Genomic DNA, 18,586 nt, shown 5'->3' with positions numbered 1-18,586 from the left:
CAGCAGGGAATATAGTTATTGATTAATTCTAAAATACAGAAAAACACAGTTGTGTTTTTTTAACAGTTTTACAACTGCTAAAAAATTTAAGAGTAACCATTGAAATAAGAGAAATAGGATACATAACTTCCTTTTTTATTTCAACAATTGTCTGAAAAAACAGAAAACTTAACCAGTGACAGAGTTTGAAAATGAAAGAATAGAAAAAAATATACTTGGCAAAAAATGTAGTCCCAGTATTCAACATAAAATCACTAAATGAGGAAAACAAGGATGTATTCTACTCATAAAAGGTACAATTCAGCAATAAGATATTTGCAGTAAACCTTTATATATGTAGTTTTGAAATACAAAGCAAGAACTTTTAAAAATGTAAAAAGGAGAAGTTGACAACTTCATAATTACAGTGGGAGACTGACAAATCAAAGAATCACAAAGAAAAAGGAGGAGCTGATGACTAATAACTGTTATACATTGAGCTATATGAAACTACATACCCAACAGAAAATACATATTTTTTTAAATCTCATGGATGATTTATAAAAACTGACCATTTTTTGAAAAAATGTCACAAATGACAAAGAGTAGAAATCAATTATACTGGTAATAACCAAAATGATAATCAAGGATCTACTCTTTAAAAAAAGACACTAGACTCAAAAGTCTTTATGGATGAGTTCTCTAAAGTTTCAAGGAAATCTGTTAAATAAACTCTTTCAGATCATAAAACATGGTCAAAAGCTTGCCAACTGTTTCTACACAACCAGGATAATAAACCATAACATCAAAACCAGATAGGGAGAGTAACAAAGAAAGAAGGAATTCTAACAGCAAGAAATCTACTAGTGTTATTTTTCATTAAAATATTAAAGTAAATAAACCAAACAATCAACTAAGCAAATGCTGAAAAGAACATTTGATAAATTCTCACCCACTACTGAGAAAGAATAAAACAAAACAAAAAAAACTGTTGGCAAGCTAGGAACTGGAAAGTTTTGAGACCGGCCAACAATGACTTATATCTTACCTTCGAGCTGGTAGGTTAACACCTGCTGCTAGGGTGGATGTGCAGGTAAAAAGGCAGAGAACTCCTGCGGAGTAGGCCTCCTCCAAGAGCTTCCTTTCATCACTCGTTAAACCACTATGGTGATAAGCAACTCCAAATGGGATGGTGTGCTTTAAAACAGGACACAGGTTGCCACTGCTGATATTCTTCAAGTTCTTAATCACCTCATGTTTTTCTTTCTCTTTGTGTTTCAGATATTCCCTGGGAAAAAGATGTTAGACATTAACCCTTGATCCTATAGTGACAAAGTACCTAAAATTTTAATTTCAGTATGTGCATGTAAACATTCTTTTTTTAAAAGAACTTATTACTTTTATTGATATAAATACATAGAATGTTCTTAGAATTTTGATTTGACTTCATTAGCTATTAGGCAGTTTCTCTGAACCTTTTTGTGGATCACAGAGCCCTGTGAAAATCTGCTTAAAACTAAGGAAAAAAATATTCACATAAACACAACACTTTGCATATAATTTCAAGGATTCATGGACTTCCTGAAGTTCAATCCTGTACCTCCTATGAATACATGAACTCCAGGTGTAGACCCCTGCTCTAGATGTTACAATTATTTTTTCACAAGAACATACATCTTTAGTGAAGATGATTTGTTTTAAGTCATAAATTTTCTTCTCTGAAGATGAAAACATATTATTAAATCATATGAATTATATGTAAAACACTGTCTAAACTCTAGCATTTTAGAAGCCTCAGTAATATCCTACAATGTCTTCTTACCTAGAAGCATCTATTATTTTAAATTCCCTTCTAGAAAAGAAACAAAGGAAAGAAAGACTAAGTACAACTAACTACTAACTGACTACAAAGCAACAACTTCTGAATACCAGTAGCAAACAAATATAGTCCAAGATATAATACACACAGCCCTATGTTGTTTTAGCATGCTTCATGGAAAGCACAGAGAGCTCTGGCTGGTGCTAACTGCACAAGGACAGTCATTGCACATGAAGCTGAGAAATGGGAGGCCAGGAGACAGTGAAGAATTGGGAAGAAAGTGGTCAAGAGTCATCAGTGCAAGAACTAGAAGTGGCCGCTGAGTAGGGAGCAGCAGACTTTATGTTACTACTTTCCGGCCAGTGTTTGAGGTCCTGAAAGGGACAAATCCTTCTCAAGGAATTAAGACTTATGGATAATGACCTTATAATTTTAGAGAAGGGAGACATTATTTGTAACTGACCAGATAAGACATAATTATATGGAGAAGGGTTTTGTGGGAGAAATTGAGATGTGAGCTGGGCCTTGAAGAACAGGTGTTAGAGAGGCAGCAATGAGGGGGCAGGAAAGTGCAGTGTTGGCAGAGGGTAAAGCAGGATTGTAGGCATGGAAATGGGAAGTTCAAGAATAAACAAAGAAGACAAGAAGTTCAGTCTGGATGAAGTGCAGGGTGGATAAAGAAAGGAAGAAATAAGGATGGAAAAGTAAGTTGAGTCATTATCTTAGCATGAATTCTAGGCTAAGAAGCACTGTGGTATCATTTTCAGGGACATTTTTAGGGAAAGTGATATGACCAGAGCTCTGGCAGTTGTCAGCAAATAGTGTTTAAAAGACATCCTTAACTTAGAAGTCAAAGGTGGTAATAGCTATAAAAAAGATAATTTTCCTTGAGATTGAGACAATCACTTGGGAAAAAATCTGCTTCAGTCTTTGCACTTAGACATACAAGCATATTCTAGGTGATTTTACTATACCTGCTTCACATGAAGTTTCTGATTAGGAGGCAAATCATTAAGACATAGACTGATATTCCAGGACTCTCATGAAATTACGTTTTAAGGACAATACTGAGATCAGAAACCATTTAGCCCCAGATTTTACTTCATCTACATGTAAACTATAGAATAATGTAAAAAAGTATGCTCTAAACATGACATTTTAGCCAACAGCCACCAAAAAAGGGGGCTAAGCTATACTCAGAACATTCACCTTACGAAAGCAGCAAGTAATACGGAAAATGTATTTTAGAGGAAGTTTTCCTTCAGAAAGAGTTTAAGAAAGTATCAAGTGTCCATAATAATTCATTAACTAAGGGTTCTGGAGAACCAAATTTTTAAGTAATTCAATATTAAACATAAACATTTATGACCCAAATAAACTGCTAAAGCAAACTGCCAAAAACTGCCAAACTGCCAAAAAGCAAAATAAATCAAGGATATAACTTGACTAATAATAAACCTCACATCTCCCAGTCAAAAGTTTGTCTCTAAATTTCCCCATCACTTAGTCACTGCTACACTACCTTATTCTAAGAAAACAACTGATTTACTGAGAATACCTCAATGATAATTTAATTTCCTTAGGTTTTTATAGTCTACATCACCACTGTAAAGGCAGACTCTGTTACTGAGATGGGAAACTCCTGAGCTTTATCCCGAACATCTGCATCTCTGCGCTAGTCAATGAATTTAACTCTATATTAGATCAATCCATGATGACAGCAGGATTGGGAGGGGAGGCAGAGGATGGCTACGTTAGAATCCATAGTACTGGTCTGTGAACAGTGAGATAGCACTGGCTCAGGGGCCAAAAAGAAGTCTGAAAAATATGATAAAAGTACACATGGGACAAAAAGGTACAGAAAAAACTAAACTGTTCATACTTAAGTTCATTTTATACTTATCTCTATGACAGAACCAACATTAAAATTTTATAGTATAAAATTACAAACTAATACATTTCTTAATTATTTAGGAAATTCAATTCAAATGTCCACACAACCTAAGTGTGAAGTTTACTAAGAAAACAAAGGCAACAGTACTTAATTAAAAAGAAAGTTAAGCTGAAGATATGATTCATCCACACAGTGATTAGTGATCAGTCCTCTGATCATGTAGGCCAGCAGCTGACCTTGGCTGCATGTTGGACTCTGCCTAGGAGCTTTACAAAATAATGGTGCCTGGGTCCCACTCCCATATATTCTGATTTGTCTTGGATGTAGCTTGGGCACTGAAATTTTAAAAAGGCTCCAAGACGATTCACTGTGCAGCCAAGCCATTATATTAGTCAGTGTTCTCTTACAGGTAGAATTTTTCTCTGGCCATTTCACATATGTGAATTTCACAGTTCAACTTTCTTCAAGGTCAGGGCCTTTAGAATCTATTATAACAACTTAGTATAATGTTCTGTAAGAAGTAATTAGTGCTTGTTGAATAAACAGAACATACAGCATGTAAATCATAATAAAAATGAAACAATATTTTTAAAAGAGTAACATACTTGCTTAAAATTTTGCATATCATTTCTGCTACATTTTCACAGTTCTTCTTAGTGGGACAAAAAACTAAGCAGGAATAATTGGGAATAACTTCTGTCACCAATGCTACCAAGTGATCAGGATCCATCTTTTTCAGAGTATCAGAATACTGCACAACAAGATTTAGGAACAAAGTAGTTAGCAACCATGAAAGCCTTTCATTTTACTAGTGTAAAAGGTAAGTAAAAAGGTAAGCTTTGAAAGGTAAGTAAACCAACCATAATTTTGAACTTATCATTTAAAAGAAAAGATACAACCGATATTAAACAGCAAAATGTTAAGTCCCACTTTTCTCTTGGGTTATTAGGGTTTCGTTAGGTGTATCTAGTTTTAAATAAAGGAAGTGAAAATAGTTAATGTTATTAATAACCCCACTGCACGCCCATCTCCACTGAAGCAGAAAAAGTCCACAGAAACACAGATTGATCCTAATAATAGTCAAAGAACTGCATAAATAAGCTAAACCTCCTGCTTTACTAACAGTTTTCAAAAACATAGATTCAATCATACTACAGGACATATTTTCAGAAATAAAAAATATATTTATCAAGCAGATGCAAAGAACTCAAAGAACATGAAGAAAAATGTAAAGTTATTTAAAATCTCCTCACTTCAACTTTACTGAAAACTAATTAAGATAGATTTAGAATAATATACCTTTATAGAATTCTAAAACTGTTGTAAAATCCCTTTCTTCCCCTTTTAATGTCCTTCACATAAATCACAGAATGTTAACATAGTATACACTAACATTTTCATACACCAGTATCTGAGCTATACAGCCCACAAATATTTCTTCTTGTTTTGCTGTTGTTGCTGAATGAATAAACATTTATGGGAGAGGTCTCCAAACGTTCTTGGTTCCTGGAGCCCCAAGGTCAAAAGAAATAACTAACAGTTCTGATTCTTAGGTAGTTAGGTCCAAACAACTTAATAAGTATGTATTTCCTCACAAATTAGCAGCCATCTTAATAAATAATACACATCAACTGAATAAAAATTTTTTTTATTTCATTCTTAAATAACCATCAGAGCCCACTAACAGGATGTGCACACAACTGGGCCCTGCAGTCTTTCAAACCTTATAAATCCTCATTTCCTGTCCCACATTGATTTTCACATGGTATTTGCTTACAGTAAGTGCAAAAACAACCCCCAACTTCACAAAGATACAATATTGTAGAAAGTAAGGTAGTGTGATCTAATGTTGACATAGGAAACTGCCTATCTTGAACCAGTAGTTTGTATGGTGTCCAAGAGTTGTCAAGCATCAGCTGTTTCTCTGAAACAACTAAACTACCCCATGGTACCCATGCAACTCTTTTGTGGTGCCCCAGGGAAGCCGGGCACAAAGTCTGGGAACCTCACCTTCAGGGATTATCAAGGTTACCTTATAGTTAAGAAGACGTGAAAAAGTCATGCCATTCTCAGCTTTGCTGTCAACCTCATATATTGTGTCCTTTATTTTCAGATATTCTTTTAATTCAACCTCGAATTCAAAGGACATTTGCAATTAATATCACATGTAAATTCCTTTTTCCAGAGTATCAAATTTTGTAAAATATGTTGTAAAAAGGAAAGATATACAAAAATTTTAGCTTTTCTAAGGTATGTAGAATGCTTCAACTTAAAAGTTATTTCTTTCCCATCTAAGTTTATTTTCCCCTTTAAATCAAAACAGGGATTAATATCCTTGAAGAAATACTTATGAATTGAATAGCCACATACCTAAAAGAAAATCAGATACTTGTATGTGTCACAAGAGGAAGTATAAATGAGTCAAGTGTTCACACCCTATCTTTTATTAAGGATTTATTTGTGGTATTCCTCAAGATTTAAAGCTTCATTAGTCATCAGTTTTAATCTAAAAATGACCAAATTATTAATTTAACTATTTTTAGAAAAAAAAACTTGTGAATACAGCTCATTGAATTTTTAAAAGAACAGCATCTAATTTGACAATTAAGGTCAGAAAATGTCTCTTGAAAATTCTCATATTTGGTGCAAATGTAAAAACACTAAATTTCAAATTAAAATTTGGTGATTCTAAAAAAATTATTTTCTGAAAACCTATTTAGACACAGAAACTACAAACAGAGTATGTGTACATTATAAGTTACTTTCGAATAACTGAACTACATTTATTTACTTTCTTCAAGTCTTTTAGGAATACTATTATTGGGGAGTTTAAATTTAAATCCATGTGAAGTCTTAACTTATTTAAAAAAAGCATTAAAACTACCAAAGCATGAATATTTGAAAATATTTTAACTTTTAAGATAAATTTTTTAATGTGCCAATAACTTGAAACATGAGTCACTAAATTCTCACTGAATGAAAAAATTTACCTTACAGAATATAAAGTAGAAAAGCAGAATGGGTCTGAAAAATTCCATTCAATAAATATTATTGAAGGCCCATGGGTCAGGCACTGTTCCAGGTGTTACCCATACAGTACTGACCCAAGCCAAGATCCCTGACCTCTACACACAAACTTGCTACCATTTAGCCATGGTGAGTGGCATTATGTTCCTTCACTACTCTTAGAATTTTTATACAGTACATTTGCTACTTTTCTTTCTAAATAGATGATACATAACAAACCAAACCTTAGGTACATACTGGTCTAAACTGACTCGTGTAATATTCTGCTTGCAGGAACTCCTGTAGGTCTTCAACATTGTTTAATGTTGCACTCATACCGATAATTTGAGTTGTTTCTAAAAAAAAAACAAAACCCAAAGTATTGAGGAAAACGTGTTACTTAGTATATCATAACAATAATTTTAGCAACCTTTTAGTGTTCTTATTCTTCCTGAGTGATTTGAGAAAGAGGGGGCAGGTAAGAAAAATACCAACACAGTTGACCCTTGAACAACACGAGGGTTAGGGGTACCAACCTGCTTCACAGTCGAAAATCCGTGTAAAACTTATAGTCAGTCCTCCATATCCTCAGTTCTGCATCCCTGGATTCAACCAACCACAGATCATGTGGTACTGTAGTACTTACTATTGAAAAAAATCCACATGCAGTTCCAACCTGTGTTGTTCAACGGTCAACTGTATAATACCAGAGTATTAATCTGGCAGATGATATTACTCAGAAGAGAGGTATAAGCTGGTAACACAGATTGGGAGCCATCAAACACAAGGAGCCCTTGAAGTCATGAGTATGGATGAGAATTAGCAGAAATTGTATGAAGTAAGAAACAAGAGAAGAGTCTAAGATGCATCTATGGTAACACCAATGTACATGATGAATACGCTTAGAAAGCAGTGTCACAAAGGAGAACAAAAGGAGAAACTAAAGAGATTCCTTTCATTCAAATATCTATTAAGTGTAAGGCATTGGTGACAGAAGGACAAATAAGTATACAGCAGTAGCAAACACATGTCCATTATGTGCAGGTACTATGTTAGATGCTGTACAAAGACTGACTCATGCTATCTTCACAGCAACTCAGTGAGGAAGGTTCTATTACTATCGTCCATTTTTGATGCATAAGGAAAAAGAGGCACAGTTACTATAACTTGCCCAAGGTCACAGACAAAGTTAAAAGTGAGCCAGGATTTGAATCCAGCTCCAGAGTCTGCCCTTAGCCATTATGCTATGCTATCTCTCAATGCTAACACATGATCAGTCTTACAGACAGATAGTAGGGAAACCAAGACAGAATGATGTTTCAGCATCCAAAGGAAAAATGAATGATAAATAATCAAACGCTGAAGAGAAATTAAGACAAGGACAGTCAGTGTACACTGGATTTGACAAGTAGATGATCATTTTCCCCTCTTCCTCTGCTTTATATTTTTCCATAAAATTTGTCATCATCTGACACACTGTATGTTTTCTTGTTTATCTGCTTATTATCTGTTCACTTTCACTAAAATATAGGTTTGATAAAGGCAGGGCCTGATGCACAGGGGGTACTAAATATTTTTTTAATAAATGATTATAAAGTGCTACAACCTGCCTAAATACCACTGTTATCAAAATTTTTAAAATAATTCTTAAGATCTGACCTTTATGATTAATAATTTTCTGTATATAAACTGTTAACAATATATAACTAATAAGCTATTGCAATAGTATATCAAAAAATAATAGAGAAGATATTTAGAATATTTCATATACATTTAAAGACTATCTGATGTTGTAAAATAGCTCCTTAAAGTGACTATTTATATACAATGTTTTCTTGGTATGATGATCATACTGATGGTGGCAACAACAGCAAACCCTTATTGTGCTACGTGCTAGGCATGGCTGAATGCGTCCGTTACATGTGTTAACTCATATAATCCTCACAACAATCCCATCTGGTTAGTACCATTATTATCCGCATTTTACAGATGAAGAAAGAGAGGTTGAGTCACATGCCTAAGCACACATAGCTAGTAAGTGGAGGATACTGATAGGGGACATCCTCAAATGTTAACCTCATTTATCTTCACAATTCTACTCACTCATCCATTCTTCCAACAAAAATTTATAAGCTTACTTTAGACATAAAAAACTAAGGCAGAAAGCTTAAGTACCTTACTCTAGGTTACATAATCTAGCTAGTGACAGAATTAAGTCTTTTATAGGTCTCTTGATTATAAATCAATTAGTGACCACATCTGAAAGAATACTTACTGCTAGTGTAGAGGATTTTTGCTAAAGTCATTTCCAGTATAGCCCCACGGCTTCCTTCACCAATCATGTGTAACTTCGAGATTTAAAAAAAAAAAGAGAGAAAAGTAAATCTGCATAAAATACCTAAATAAAACAAGCATACATTGGATGAAATGAAGAAGCAATCTTTGCTTTATAACTCAAGCACTTTCGTTATGGCAACTAGAGTATATATACATTATTTCACTGGTATCTTAAGTTAATGAGGTTGTCCCCAGTACAACATTCTGGCATCTGCAATTCATAAGTACTATTATAAAACTGAACATATATACATATATTCACTCAAGAAACACTTGACACAAAACTGAATTTAAGACTACCATGCATGGGGGCTTCCCTGGTGGTGCAGTGGTTAAGAATCCGCCTGCCAATGCAGGGGACACAGGTTCGAGCCCTGGTCCAGGAAGATCCCACATGCCGCAGAGCAACTATGCCTGTGCACCACAACTACTGAGCCTGCGCTCTAAAGCCCACGAGTCACAACTACTGAGCCCACAAGCCACAACTACTGAGCCCACATGCCACTACTGAAACCCGTGCACCTAGAGCCCGTGCTCCACAAGAAGAGAAACCACAGCAATGAGAAGCCCGTGCACCACAATGAAGAGTAGCCCCCACTCGCCACAAATACAGAAAGCCCGCGCGCAGCAACGAAGACCCAATGCAGCCAAAAATAAATAAAACAGATACATTAAAGAAATAAAAAATGTTTAAAGAAAGATTACCATGCATGAAACGTCTTTGTGTTATCTATATATTAAAATAAATTACTTATTTTCATAAAGGTATTAAGCAGATCCACATAATAATGTTAGTATAATAAAAATGTTGATAAATTAATAAATGGAGTAACCAACCTCATCTACAACAACCAGACCCAGACTGTTAATCCTTTCGGTTTCAATCAAGGAGTTCACAAGACTATGTCCTTTTTCAATAGTGGCAATATATAGTGATTTCTTTTTCCTTCTTTTAATTGGAGGAAATTTTCCTTTGCTTCCAGCATATTCTTCAACAAAGAAACCCAGTTCTACACCAAAACTTGACAAACCTGAAATCTAGAATATTAGTTAAAATAAGCAAAAAAAATCAGATAAGAACCCTAATTATTAAGTGTTCACAGGGATTTAAAAAAATCTAAAATAGTGTTTAATACTGACAATGGGAACAAGGTCACAGATAATACACACCTATATATATATAAGAAATGTCATAATTACTGTATTAATCTTTGCAAATAAATGCCACTTTTAAACTAGATAATATAAATTTTAAGTGTCTCCTCTGATGTTAAAAAAATCAGAATAACTCATTTATTTTGATAAAGTAATTGGTTAGTTTCTGCTTGAAAAAGCAGGCTAAATATCAATACAACATGTAAAATGGAGTTTCATCCACAGGTTTAGAAAAAAATAAAACCCCTTCTGAAACAGGTAATTAGAAGAGATTTTCAGTTAAGTACTCCACACTGTATTTGCACATCCTAAAAATAATAATTCTCCATCATTAATAGAGATACCTTTTCTCAGTCAGTAGAAAGTTGTTACATTTATGCTAGCTTTTATATCTGAATGTCGAAATTACATTAGCAAATACCACTTGTTAAAAAAAAAAAATCACACCTTTTCTTGAACAATTGCCACATATGGTAGGATCATTAAAACATCTTTTCGCCGGCAAAGCAGTTCTTGCAGCATTAAAATCTCAGCCACGAGGGTTTTTCCACCACTTGTTGGCAAGGAATATATTAAATTTTTTCTTTCTTGCACAGAATTCAATGTTAAGCAAGCATGTTGCCATTCTGTGGAATTGAAAAAAAAAAAAGCCTTATTTTCCCCTTCTACAATCTCAAAGTTTTCTAAGAAGAAAAAAATCAAATCTTTCCCTGTGTAGCATCTTCTCAGTGATAAATATAACTATATATCAATGTTAACTGTCAAAATCCCCAATGCATGGTGTGCATTCTAGTTCAGGCCTGGTCAGTGAGGTGGGCAACTAGCCCACCTATTTGCCAACTGCAGGCTGCGGTCTAAGATTCCACAGGGCAGACAGCACCTGCTGGACAAGAGATGTCACCTGGGACATGGAGGGGCTAACGGGCACTTCAAGGATCTGTGTGAATTCTAAGGCCTTCCTCTTATGTTCTGCAAGGACACTGTGTAAGCTTCCCTTCCTCATTCACCCAAATACCATCTTAGAGAGAAACAGGGCGAGGAGGAATAAAATTTATGAGGTTTTACACAAAGTAAGAAAGACTATTCAACCAGCTCTCACAGGGAGCTGAAGTTTGAATGGCCTGAATACCACCTTAAACTGATTGATGAGACTGTTTAAACCATAAAAGACTAGGATTATTAACTAGGACATCCAGGATTTCTACAACTTAGCAAGGTGGAATTTATGAAAAGGATCACATCAGATCAGAAACAATGTGAAAACTAGTATAACTACTCTGTAGGAAAATTTGACAATGTGGATCATCAAAAGTCTTCAAACTATGCATCATTTTTATCCCTCGAAAAATGGGCAAAAGATATGACAAGACATTTCACACCAGGGAGAAATGCAAATGGCTAATACACGAAAAGATGCTCTATTGTTACCTATTAGGTTGGCAAAATAAACAAATAAAAAATGTTAAACAGCTACCCAAAAAAAAGCCCCCACACATAAAATCCAGAGTTTACTAGAGTGGACATGAACAGGCATTTGTGTGTGGTTGACGAAAGCATAAACTGCTACAATCTTTTTGGAAAGCAATCTAGCAGCATCAAAAATAAAACTGCACACTGCCTTTGATCTAGCAGTATTGCCTGTAGAACTCTACACCTACAGAAATAAAAGCAAGGGTATGTATATATATAGGTTATGTGCAAGATGTTCACCATAGCATTGTTTGTATATTAACAAAGAGCCATCAAGGGGTAAAGACTGAATTATTGCACAATCATATGATGTAATTCTTTGCAGCCTGAAATATTTGCAAATGACTATGTATTTTTACTTTAAAAGTATCTCAATATTTTACAGCACAGGAAAATACAGCCATTATATTGTAATAACTTTATTTTATTTACTTATTTTTTTATCTTTTGGTTGTGCTGTGCTGCATGTGGGATCTTAGTTCCCTGACCAGGGATCGAACCTGTGCCCCCTACAGTGGAAGCATGGAGTCTTAACTACTGGACTGCCAGGGGAGTCCCCTGTAATAACTTTAAATGGAGTATAATCTACAAAAATACTGAATCACTATGTTGTATACCTGAAACTAATATTGTAAATCAACTATGCTTAAATAAAAAATTTTCAAAAATATTTAAATTGAATGTTTAATACTTAAATATTAAAAAATACTTCAGACTAGTATCACCCACTAGTTATCAAACTGCAGATGTTTGTGTGAAAATACAACTTGACCATATCCACATTTTATCCAACTCACGAGTTTTAACGTATAAAATGACCAAAATAATGAATATTTAGGAATAACATCTATCTTCACACACTAAAAAAAAAAAAAGTTACATTAACTTAGTTCCCAACATTTCTATAAAACAAATTAAGCATAATACTACACTTAAGAGGCAAAAATAAGTTTAAGGTTGAAGTTCTCTAGCTCAGTAGCTCTCAAACTTTCCACACATCAGAATAACTTGGAGGACTTACTAAAGCAGATTGCTAGGTCCCACCCCAAGGTTCTGATTCAGGAGGGCTAGGGTGGAGCCTGGGAATGTGCATTTCAACAAATTTCCAGGTGATGCTGATGCTGTAGTAAGAACTGCACTTTGAGAAGCATTGTTGTAGCTCAATGAAATGTAGCACACATATTTGTGCTTTAACTTGGTCATCCTTAAGCCAGATTTACAAATAAAAAGAGATTTTAAAAAGTTATTTACTGGGACTTCCCTGGTGGTCCAGTGGTTAAGAATCCGCCTTCCAATGCAGGGGAAGCGGGTTCGATCCCTGGTCCGGAACTAAGATTCCACATGCCACAGGGCAAACTAGGCCCGCGTGCTGCAACTAGAGAGAAGCCCACATGCCACAACGAAAGATCCTGCATGCTGCAACAAAGATCCTGAGTGCTGCAGCTTAAGACCCAACGCAGCCAAAAAGTTATTTACTGAAGCTCTTACTTAGAAGCAATCAATATAACTACTGACAGTCACTACCAACGTCTAATTTGGCATGTCCTTGACACAGAATTGGAAAAACAACTATTATTATTATCCCTTTTTAACAGAGCAGGAACTAAGGCTCAGAATGCAAAACCTGTGTTTAGGTGACATGGCCAGAATTCATAACTAGGCTGACAAACCCCAGCAGTTGAGAACCTACCAGAGTGTACCAGGCACAGTGCTAGTCACATAAGAAAAAGATGAGTTAGATAGAGCCCTGTCCTCAGGGTACTCATTCTGGCAGGAGATGCAGATTAGACAAAAAACAAGGTGCTAGGAGAAAAGCAGAGGGAAGAAAGTTAACATCTACTTCAACGGCAATATACACCTGTAGCTCTTAAACTGCAAACCTTGCAATTTAGAATTTGTTAGACTCTTGTAGAGCCTTATATTAGACTTTGTTTCCTGTAGTCCTATTTCTCCAACCTGACTGTCTTCTCCCGAGGTGCGAACTCATGTTTTCATGTGGTTCATAAGATACTAACTTAGGAGTTTCAGAAATAATTTTGAAGTAATTGGATGATAGGCTGCTCTTCAGGGATGGAAGCAAGTGTCCATTCTGTCTAAAATGACACATATTTGAAATATATGCAAGGACCCAGGATTTTTGAAAAACGTTACAAGACAAATGAATTATTATTAATACTATTTCTTTGCACTTAAATTCTAATGTTAGCTGCCCTTAAAAATGTTTAGTTTTAATCAAACTAAACAGTTCAGTCAGTTTTACAAATACTGACTTCTCTCACTCAAGACATATTAGTAGTCAATGGAATTTCAGCAACTAAGTTTTGGTAGTAAAGTAAGAGCCAGCTAAGGAAGCATTAGCTAAGAAAACTGAGGAGCAGCTAGACAACCAGAGAAAAAAATCCAAGAGTGGAATGTCAAGAAGTCAAGAAATGGGTGTTTCAAGAAGAGTTTGGTCAATTTTGTCAGGTAAGCAACTGTCAAAGAAGGTAAGAACTAAAAGTATCACTGAGTTGCGACCCCCTAGTCATTATATCTAAGTGACAGCACAGAACCCAGAGTTGGAGTGGACTGGGAATTATCTGAAGTGAGGAAAGGGAGGCAGCAAGGATAACACGTTGGAGAAGTGTGACCACGAAGGGAAGGAAAGAAGTTCAATAGTAGCAGAATAGGGATGGAAGGCTCAGAGAGGACTGATGTTTCCATTTGTTTTAAGGGGAGAAATATGACCATGGAAGCATCGGTTTTCTTTTGATTTGCATCAATATTACGGTGATGATGGTAAATTTTTTTCATTCTAGCAAAAAACATTACCATATAATTTTTCAATTCCCTTGAACTGAACATAAAGGTCTCTCACTTTGCTGGGTAATGAATAAAAAGGACCAAGGTCATCTAATGATGACTCAATTGTTTTCTTAGCAACATTAATTTCTTCAGATAGAAGAGTCTCTTTGAGCTGTTTAGTCCTAGAAAATACTGGTGTTTGGGCCTTGGCATTTCCAGTCATGGTATTTTTTAGATGATCTTTAAGACTTTTTCTCCTATTCGCATCTGAACTTGTTCTGACTTTAGAAGAGGATTCATCAGTTTGCTGTGGTTGCTCTACGTTATTAATGGGCAATTCCTCGTTCACAGTCTTGTGAGAGGATGAGTTCCAATCTCTCTCTTCAGTAGATGGATCACCCAAATCATTTGAAGAGTTATATAAATTTTCAAAGAATAAAACCTGTGAAGAAGGTATATCATACAAAACATCAGCTTCAGGATCAATAAAGACATCTTCATGTCCGCTCTGGCTCTTCGTGTGCTCATCTATTTTTAATTCAGTACAGTGGCCTACAGTAGTAATGCTGAGTGTGTTGTGTTTAATGCTTTCTGAACAAAGATCTTCAGTGGCATGGTCTGTAGCATGTTTCCTATGTTCAGGAAGTTGCAAATATTTTTGTTCCAGGTCATCAACTTGAGCTAAAAAAGAGTTTTCAGCAAAGCTATCATAGTCACCAAACATGTCCTCTTCACTGTCAATATTCTGGAAAGAAAACAAAAAGATTTATGGTCAATTCTAGCTTCAATAAGAATAAAAGTTCCAGCTGAGGGCTCTATCAAGCATATAATTATATGGTCACTTATGGATCACAGACCTAAATGTAAATCAGCCTATAAAATAGATACTATCATCCCATTTTACAGATCAAGAAATGGAGGCCCAGAGAGGTTAAGTGACTGGCATAAACTGTCCTCCTAGTGATGCTGGGATCCTAATTCTTAAGCTAGTGCTAAATCCTTTAAAATGGCAGCAAGACCGATAACCATCTACTGGAAGGGGAGAAGTTTCTGATAACCGCAGTGCCGTTTCACCTCCGATACTCCAATCTGCAGAGACTGGCCTGTAATAAAATCATGCTTGTACCACTGGACACTCCAAGGAGATTGTTCTTAGAAATCTGGAATTGAAAGGGATTGTCTGACTTGGTATGGTCTATAAACAGAAGAGATGGAATTTAGAGGTAGCAATATAGGGGAGTGATTAAGAACCCAAGATTTGGAGTAGGAAACGTAGTTTCTTAACTTCTCAGGGCCAGATTTCTGTTGTAAAATCTAGATAACGTAAATAGTTTAACAAAGTACCCAGCACATAATAAATGGTAGACTTTTAGCAATAAAATGGTAGACTTTTAGTACAAGGAGCAGCAGAAACTTGGAAGTCTAGGTTTGCGTCTCGGTCATGCCACTTGCTGCATGTACAACTTCTGTCTCGGGGTTTCATATCTATATAAAAATGGGGCTAACAATGCAACACCTCACAGGTGAAGATTAACAGCGATAACAAAGACGAGGTAAGCCCACGAAGGCTAGTAGATAATTGGTCAATTGTTTGCACCTGGGAAGTGAACTGCCAAACTTTTTGGCGTTCCAACCACGCCTTCTTCAGCTGGTCTCCCGCGCCTCTTTCAGTGAGCATGCGCAGTGGGAGACCTGACTTTCTATCATCACCCCACAGGTAGGAAATGGAACGTGGAACTCAGGGGAATTTGAGAGGTGACGGGGCTGTACCTCGACCGGCTGCACGTCCATGGTTTTTCGCCGCCGGCTCCCAGCCACCGTCTCCTCGTCCTCGTCCTCCTCCTCATCGCCGGGCTTAAGCTCGGCCGCGGTGAGGTCGGCAAAACCGCTCTCCAAGCTACGACGGTTCCTTTTGCGGACCGACACCCGCCGGCGGATGCGGGAACAACCTTCATCCATGGCACGGGCTGGGGGCCCTGCCCGGATGTCGCTCCGCGTGACCCAGCTGCCAAACCCCGCTGAAGGAGTGCGCGCAACAACGTGGGGAGGGCAGCAACAGGCGGAAACGGCGCTCGCCTCTCCATCCACCTTTGGGAAGGATCACAAACCAATTGTCAGGGCTTTGGGACCGGAAGCGGAAGCACAGACGTAGGAGCCCGCCCTCTCTTCGTCCAATCTTGCGGCGCGGCAAGAGGGAGAGGAGGAGAACGGGAAGGTACTGCGCAGGTGCCTAGAAATCCCCACCTGCTCTTTCCTTGGATTCCCAGCGCTCGCCTTCGGAACCTTTGAACCGAGTACTTGGGCTAACAGGGGAAGCATACCGGAAGTGGCTTGTCCAGACTGTTTGGAAAAAGGAAAGGAAGAGGAGGAGCAACGAACCATGGCAGCTATGGTAGCCCTTTGCAGTGGGCTAGGAAGGAAAGCGTTAACGCACTTCGTAACGGCTGCTGTCTGCCTCACAGATTCTGGGGCTCATGCAGGTAAAGTCTCCATATCCTAGGCTCCTTTATAGCATTGCAGCCGTTTGGCTTAGCCCTAATTAGGTCGGTGGAGTCGTCACTGTTAGCTAAAGGGCTCCGGTGTCTAGGCAGTTTTCTCCAAGGTAAATGGGAATCTGTAGTGGCCCGTGACTAGTATTTTAAAGCTGAAGAGGGCATGAAATATAGCCCAGTACTTTTTTTTTTTAAACGTACGAGGAGAGTGATGGGGTGATTCTTAAAAAGAGGCAGGGACTTGCCCAAGATCTTCGGGTAGACTTGGTAAGGAAGGAGCATTTTCAGTCACCTAGCAGCAGATTCCAGATGTCTGAGGGCCCAGATCTGGGCGAAATTGTGACACGGCCCCTGGAATCTATCATTTACGCACTTTTATCTACTTTGTGCTTGTCTGTAAAAATCGAATTTTCATTTTCCCTTTGGTATGACAATGCCTTTCAGTTTGCATTAAAATCTGTCTCTTCCCATGGAGAGAAGGGAATATAAATTTCCGGAACAGAGAGGTTGTATGGGTGGGGATATATATGCCTTTTTCCCAAAGCCCCAGAAAGCACATTTATCCTAAGTCTAACTCTGCCTCAAATCTGAAGACTTTTAACCTTCATTTAACCTTGTTAGTATAATGAATATAAAACCTTTCTTTTCTGTTATGTCCCTTAATTTATCTCGCCTCCACAGAAGCAAAATCTTTCCTTAGCTGCTCAGCTAACAAAAATAAGTTCGTTGCTGTTTCTGTTTAATTACAGTGCTGTGGAGAAGTTATTCACAATATAAACAGGTAACCAGCAATGAGGACCTGGTAAGAATTTTTTTCTTACTTTTAATAAAGCATTTGCAAATACGACCAAGTTCTTATGTCTTTCCTATTTGAATAGAGTTCAGCTGAAGGACAAAAACAATTAAGATGATAATCATTAGTCTGTGTTGGAGAACTATAATTTATTGAGTAGTTATTTAAGTGAATTTTGAAGTAAGAGAATCCCTAGATTCCTAGCAAGAAGCATGGCTTCTGTAACACCATATTTTGCTTCCTAGATATGTGCTTTGGGAATTTAAAAAGGTAGTTTTGGTGCATGCAGTAATTGCAGAAAACCTAACAAAGGGATTGTACAAAGTTTACATATACCTTGGCTCTCTTCCTCATTTCAAATTCAATTCTGTCTTCCTCCTATTCATCACTTTGGCTGTGTGGCAGCTGCTTTAATAAATGCGGGATCAAAATTATACCAGGACATTAAGTACAGTCTCTTCTAAACTGTAGATGTATTTTTATGGGTTTCAAGTACTATCATTGGACTTGGGCAGTATAGGTTTTCTTGCTACAGGCAAAGATAATTTGACACTAATCAGACCATATAAAGCACTTTGCACAGTGTAGAGAAGGAACACAGTCATTACAGGTAAGCTGAATGTAAATTGGACTAAGAACATTTGAGGAGTTGGAAAAAAACAGAAGAACCCCTCTAGTCCCTCTGAGCATCCATCTTGGTCATCTAATTCACACCATAGTCAAGAGAGTAAAAGAAATTACTAGAGCTCCTCTTTAGGTCATTAAACCCACTAAGACTAATGAAAGCTATGGGCTCTCCCAGAAAAAGGCACACAGTCCCATTTATTTGAAATTTTGCATACCACTACAGCGGTTCA

The 18,586-nt window shown here is 36.9% G+C and overlaps 2 protein-coding genes across 2 annotated transcripts in view; one reads left to right on the top strand and one right to left on the bottom strand.

Moving 5' to 3' along the window:
- HELQ (helicase, POLQ like) overlaps positions 1-16,403 on the bottom strand; it is a 40,215-nt gene extending 23,812 nt beyond the window's left edge. The window contains 10 exon segments of the mRNA XM_007447527.1: positions 1,028-1,267; positions 4,298-4,443; positions 5,725-5,823; positions 6,957-7,054; positions 8,974-9,046; positions 9,873-10,073; positions 10,638-10,816; positions 14,472-15,178; positions 16,082-16,170; positions 16,173-16,403. Of these exon segments, the coding sequence (XP_007447589.1) occupies positions 1,028-1,267; positions 4,298-4,443; positions 5,725-5,823; positions 6,957-7,054; positions 8,974-9,046; positions 9,873-10,073; positions 10,638-10,816; positions 14,472-15,178; positions 16,082-16,170; positions 16,173-16,403 (2,063 nt within the window).
- Positions 16,404-16,815: 412 nt separating this feature from the next.
- Positions 16,816-18,586, top strand: part of MRPS18C (mitochondrial ribosomal protein S18C) — a 4,814-nt gene continuing 3,043 nt past the window's right edge. The window contains exons 1-2 of the mRNA XM_007447526.1: positions 16,816-16,924; positions 17,686-17,738. Coding sequence (XP_007447588.1) covers positions 16,825-16,924; positions 17,686-17,738 — 153 coding nt within the window. The 5' untranslated portion in view covers positions 16,816-16,824. The remainder of the gene's footprint in view (positions 16,925-17,685; positions 17,739-18,586) is intronic.

The sequence above is a fragment of the Lipotes vexillifer genome, unplaced genomic scaffold, assembly GCF_000442215.2.
Source record: "Lipotes vexillifer unplaced genomic scaffold, Lipotes_vexillifer_v1.1 scaffold272, whole genome shotgun sequence".
NCBI lineage: Eukaryota > Metazoa > Chordata > Mammalia > Artiodactyla > Lipotidae > Lipotes > Lipotes vexillifer.
This window is presented reverse-complemented; position numbering and strand designations above follow the sequence as displayed.